Source organism: Trichosurus vulpecula, chromosome 2, assembly GCF_011100635.1.
Source record: "Trichosurus vulpecula isolate mTriVul1 chromosome 2, mTriVul1.pri, whole genome shotgun sequence".
Lineage (NCBI taxonomy): Eukaryota > Metazoa > Chordata > Mammalia > Diprotodontia > Phalangeridae > Trichosurus > Trichosurus vulpecula.
The window spans coordinates 434,086,024-434,091,082 of NC_050574.1; the positions used below are offsets into that span (position 1 = coordinate 434,086,024).

At 40.1% G+C, this 5,059-nt stretch overlaps 1 protein-coding gene across 1 annotated transcript; it reads right to left on the reverse strand.

Annotated features, from left to right (window-relative positions):
* Positions 1-1,772: 1,772 nt before the first annotated feature.
* On the reverse strand, positions 1,773-2,405 carry LOC118838235 (peptidyl-prolyl cis-trans isomerase A-like). The gene has a single exon (XM_036745467.1). The coding sequence runs from the start codon at positions 2,298-2,300 to the stop codon at positions 1,803-1,805; it is 498 nt and encodes a 165-aa protein (XP_036601362.1). The 5' UTR covers positions 2,301-2,405; the 3' UTR covers positions 1,773-1,802.
* Positions 2,406-5,059: the final 2,654 nt, after the last annotated feature.

A 5,059-nucleotide genomic window follows, 5' to 3' on the forward strand; every position in this document is an offset into this window, starting at 1 on the left:
AAAGCCCTCAGGCTCTATCCTGAGGGTAGCCATTAAGGTCAGAAGGTCAGAATTCAACCCAAGGAGAAGGAGAGAGAGAAAGAGAGAGAGAGAGAGAGAGAGAGAGAGAGAGAGAGAGAAAGAACAAACTGCAAGGGCTTTCAGAACTGCAAGCTTTCAGAACAGCAGGAGGAGAGGATACAGGCAAGCAGACAGTTAGGATTTGTGAGTGAGTGTTTAGGGGAAGGCCCCAGCAGAGGGGAAGTTTACAAGATGGCTAGGCTCCTTGTTGTGATATTGTGTTTTAATTTCCTTACTGTTATATTGAAGTGGATTTACTGGTTTTGGGTTATGATTACTGCTATATCACATTGGGGTTATTGGTTTTGGCATTTGATCCTCTGGTGTCTGAATAAATGTTTTACTTCTTCTGCCTTCTACATAGAGAGTCTCTTATATTCTGTGATTCCAAACTATACAAGCATATTCATGACCACCATCGATATCATGAATCTTGCCTTACTGATACAAGCCCCTACAGTGGGAAGGATAACAAATGGATTAGGGAGATATAAAAGGATGCCTTGCTGTAGTGGAGGCCCAGTTGAGATTATGTAGCAAATTCATAGAGCACTCGGTATAGTTTTGTAATTTTTTTCCCCAGCTCCACTGAGCAGTAAGTGAGTAGGGCCAAAGAAGGTGGGATGCTAGGAATAATCCCAGATTGGGGCTTGTTATGGCAGAATTTAAGCATAGAGGATAGTGTAGATTGAACTGATTCACCAAAGGACGGAGATACAGAAAGGAGAACAGTGTGGCCAGTACAGAGGTGATGGCCAGGGAAAGAACTGAGGAACAGAAGGATTAGAGGTCCCTGAGAGTATGAAAAATAGGGATAGGGGTTTTAAGACCTGTGGCTTATGGTTTTATATTGAATCTTTTCTTTATATTCTGCTGTGTACATGGAAATGTTCTTTTTTCTCTCTTTTTGTATTTAAGTTCAAAATGAATAAAAAAGTTTTTTTTACAGTACTTTTCATTTTAATGTCATTAAAGAATCAAATAGGTACAACTTTTTTATCTGTTCTGAATATATATACACATACATATAGGTTACTAGTGTTTAAAGATAAATCCAGCAACATCTGATACACAGTAACATACCAGTGCCACCTTGGACGATACTTCGGGAACCTGGGAGAAAAGGTCCATCTTTTAAACCTATCTTCACAGGGGACTGTGGTTTCCAGTCACATTCCCCTAGAACTCCCTAAACGCTACTAAGCAGCTGCCGCTACATTCAAATTGTAACCACCATTTTCAACATTTGTTTTGGTTATTAGTAAAAATACGCCACTAAAGATGTAGGTATTGATATGCAGAAAAGGGGCTAGATGAAACACATTTGCTTTCCCTTACACCCTGCCCCCAAACCAAGGAGCAACAACTCTATGTAAAAGCACTAAAAAGTTGAATTCTAAGCTCACTTCTTCCCACAATTAAGAAAACTTAAGTAAAATTGGGAAATGTTATTAATAAAAGCTTATTAAAATACTGTTGCTCACCTACACTTATCTGCCCATTCCCCCAACTCAGAAAGAGGAGACTCTAGGTGAAGTTTAGTTTTTATTTCATAATCATAAACTCAACTCTGTTGTCTAGCCAGACTTGTGGAAGGAAAAAGGAAAATGAAATCCAAAGAGAACTGCAGCAAGTGAGAGCACAAGGATTACAGGGTATAAGAGCAGATGGGGTTTGGAGGTACTCTCTCTAGCTACAGAGGAATGGTTTGATGGTTAAGACAAAAAACAAAACAAAAAATCTTATGAGAGTTGTCCACAGTCAGCGATAGTGATCTTCTTTCTGGTCTTGCCATCCCGAGAACCGAAACGCTCCATGGCTTCCACAATGTTCATGCCTTCTTTCACTTGGCCAAAGACCACATGCTTGCCATCCAACCAATCAGTCTTAGCAGTACAGATGAAAAACTGGGAGCCATTTCTGTTGGGTCCAGCATTTGCCATGGACAAGATGCCAGGACCAGTATGCTTCAGGATGAAGTTCTCATCAGCAAATTTCTCCCCATAGATGGACTTGCCACCAGTGCCATTATGGCGTGTGAAGTCACCACCCTGGCACATGAACCCAGGAATGATTCTGTGGAAGCAGGATCCCTTGTAACCAAATCCCTCCTCTCCAGTGCTCAGAGCACAGAAGTTTTCTGCTGTCTTTGGAACCTTGTCTGCAAAGAGCTCGAAAGTAATCTGGCCCAGGGGCTCGTTATCGACGGCGATGTCGAAGTACACGCTGGTGTTGGCCATGGCCACAGATGCCTAGGCTGGGCGCGACGGCAGAGGAATAGGCGGCAGGGATCGGCGTCCGGCGGAGGGAACCCAGACGAGGTCTCCCAGTAGCGGCATCTGCAAAGCCTAAAAAAGTTTTTAAAATAAAATAATAATAAATTTTGGGGGAAAAAGACTAGTGGCTTAGAAAAAGAAAAAGGGAAAGATAGAATTGGTACAATATCATAATCAGATAAATGAATTTCAGAGCCCATTGATGAAAGCAATATCAAGGACATATGAGTAGTAATGGTGGAAAGGAGGAGTAGGTCATGGGCATTTTATGTTGAAATCCCCTAGTATAAGAACAGGAGTAAAGAGAAAAACTGAGCTAGGCACTGAACTGATTATAAAAGTGGGGAGAATGTCCATTGATAATCACCATCAGGCACTGGACTGGGTGAAAAATATGAATTGCTTGGACCCTAAAAGAGAAGTTGCTGAGTGATTGTAGTAGAGCATGAGCTTGTAATTAGCAACAGAGAACAAGAAATATTTGGAGTTGGGGGAAAATGAGGGAAAGTGTAACCAGTGTTGGAAAGGGTGTCCAAGGAGAGTATAAAGTATTATGACATTAGAAGAAGACGCAATCGCTCTGGCTTGCGGGGATCAATGAAAGTTTAATTGAGAGGTTTCAATTCAAGTCTTGAAGAATAGGTAGGAAATTTAAGATCAAAGAAGCTTGTTAATTATGAAGCAGTAAATCCAGACAGAGAAGGGCCTGGTGCGCTATGGTCCATGGGGTCATGAAAAGTCAGACACGACTGGATTACTGAACAACAACAAATCCAGATAGCATGATGGAAGCGACAAATAGGTCTGGAGTGGAATTTGGGGGTGGAGAGTAGGGCTGAGGAGGAAGGCAGCAGACAGTTTGGGATGGGGAATGAAGTTTATATATTGGCAGTTTGGTGTTCAGAATCACTGGGGAAAGACTGGGAGTAGACTAATTCATTAAGGAAAAAGAGAGAGGCCCAGGGAGGGAAATAGGTAGATGATTAGACTGCTCAATTTCCTCCTGTGAGATCCAACCCTGTAGCAGGTGATGATACTATGTTCTGTGAGGCCCAGGAGACCTTCCTCACAGTAGGCAAAGTCTGGCAGAAATATGGCCTGAGGGAGTCTAGTCAGGAGGCAGCAGGTGACAGTGGGAAGTAGATCTGCTCTGAAAATGACCTCTGGAGCAATGGATAAAGGTCCGGGGGTTAAAGGGCCCAAAGGTAGGTGGCAGATATCTGGATGATGTTGAGCTCACTTTCTTTTGCAATAAGGTTGCTCCTAGGTAGCTTGATTGGTATGAGACTAAATCTATAAATTAATTTAGATAATATCATCATCTTGTGCATTTTAGCCCAGGGCTAAATGCTTAATAAACATATAAATATGTAATATATAATTACATATAATTATGTACATAATTATAAATACATAAACGTTTAACTATTATTATATACAATATTAATATTATATACATAAGTATATATATTACACATATATAATATTTTTACATGATTATAAAAACAGGAATGCTCAACAAATACTTGTTGATGACGGTGATGATGATTCTTTATTCTATTGGTGTGGCCTAGCCATGAACATTGAAAATATCTGTAATTATTCAGGTCCTGCTTTACTTCTCTAAATATTATTTTGTAACTACATCTATATACAAGACCTATGTTCATCTTTGTAAGTTAACTCCCCAATATTTTAGGTATGATGTGTTTTTTAAATGGAATTTCTATTCCTGCCTTTTCCTTCTGGCTTTTGTTAATAATGCACAAAAGCACTGAAGATTTTTTTGTACTTATTTTGTATCTTGCTACTTTGCAGAAATTATTAATTGTCTCAATTAGTTTCTTCATTGTCCTTTAGGGTTTTCTAGGAAGACAATCATATTGTCTACAAATAGAGATGATTCCTTCCCCTGCCCTCAAATGTTCTTCCCCTGCTCTCCCAATGGCCTTCAGACAAAGCAAGAGATCTCAAAAACACCATTTCCCTCTCTTCTGTTACCCAGATTAGACAACAAGGCATCTCTGGATATTGCACCTCCCCATTTGAAAAGCCTCGGTCTGTTCAGTACCACCTGAGAGTCGTGAATTCACCTATGAGGGATCTATACTTTGCATAGATTTTTTTTAAGAGAGAAATTTAAGAGAGAAAAAAGCAATTCAGTAAAAAATAACCAATACATCAACTGAGTTTGATAGGATGTGAAATGTTCCATAGCTATAACCCTCCACCTCTGCAAAGACAGGAGGGAAGTACATTTTCTCATCCCTTCTCTGGGACCAATGTAGCTTCTTGATCATTAAAATTGCAGAGCATTCAGTTCCAGGATTTTTTCCACTCACATTGCTAAAGTCATTGTGTATATTTCTTTCCTGCTTCTTAATTCACTCTGCACCAGTTCATATAACACTGAACCTATTCCCTTCTAATACTCCTCCAACTCATTCAACCTTTAGGATAATTCCCATTCCTGCTTCATGGGGTTCACCCATGAATGTTCTCTCTTGGTTCTCTTAATGATTCTCAGAAAAGATGAGATTTCTAAAGGAGAATTGCTTTGGCCAGGCTTTGTTCATTCCCCATAGCAATGTGTTTCTGGTCTTTCCCCCCTCTCATTCTTCCCCATCTCCCTTTCTCTCTGTTTCAATGACCTCTATATGCTCGAGTGACCATCATTCCCAAATATTTATTCAATTTCCACCCCCCTCCCTCTCCTTTACATA

What these genes read in the sequence shown, in the direction of transcription:
- LOC118838235 (XM_036745467.1), bottom strand. Translation starts at nt 2,300, where the DNA reads ATGGCCAACACCAGCGTGTACTTCGACATCGCCGTCGATAACGAGCCC.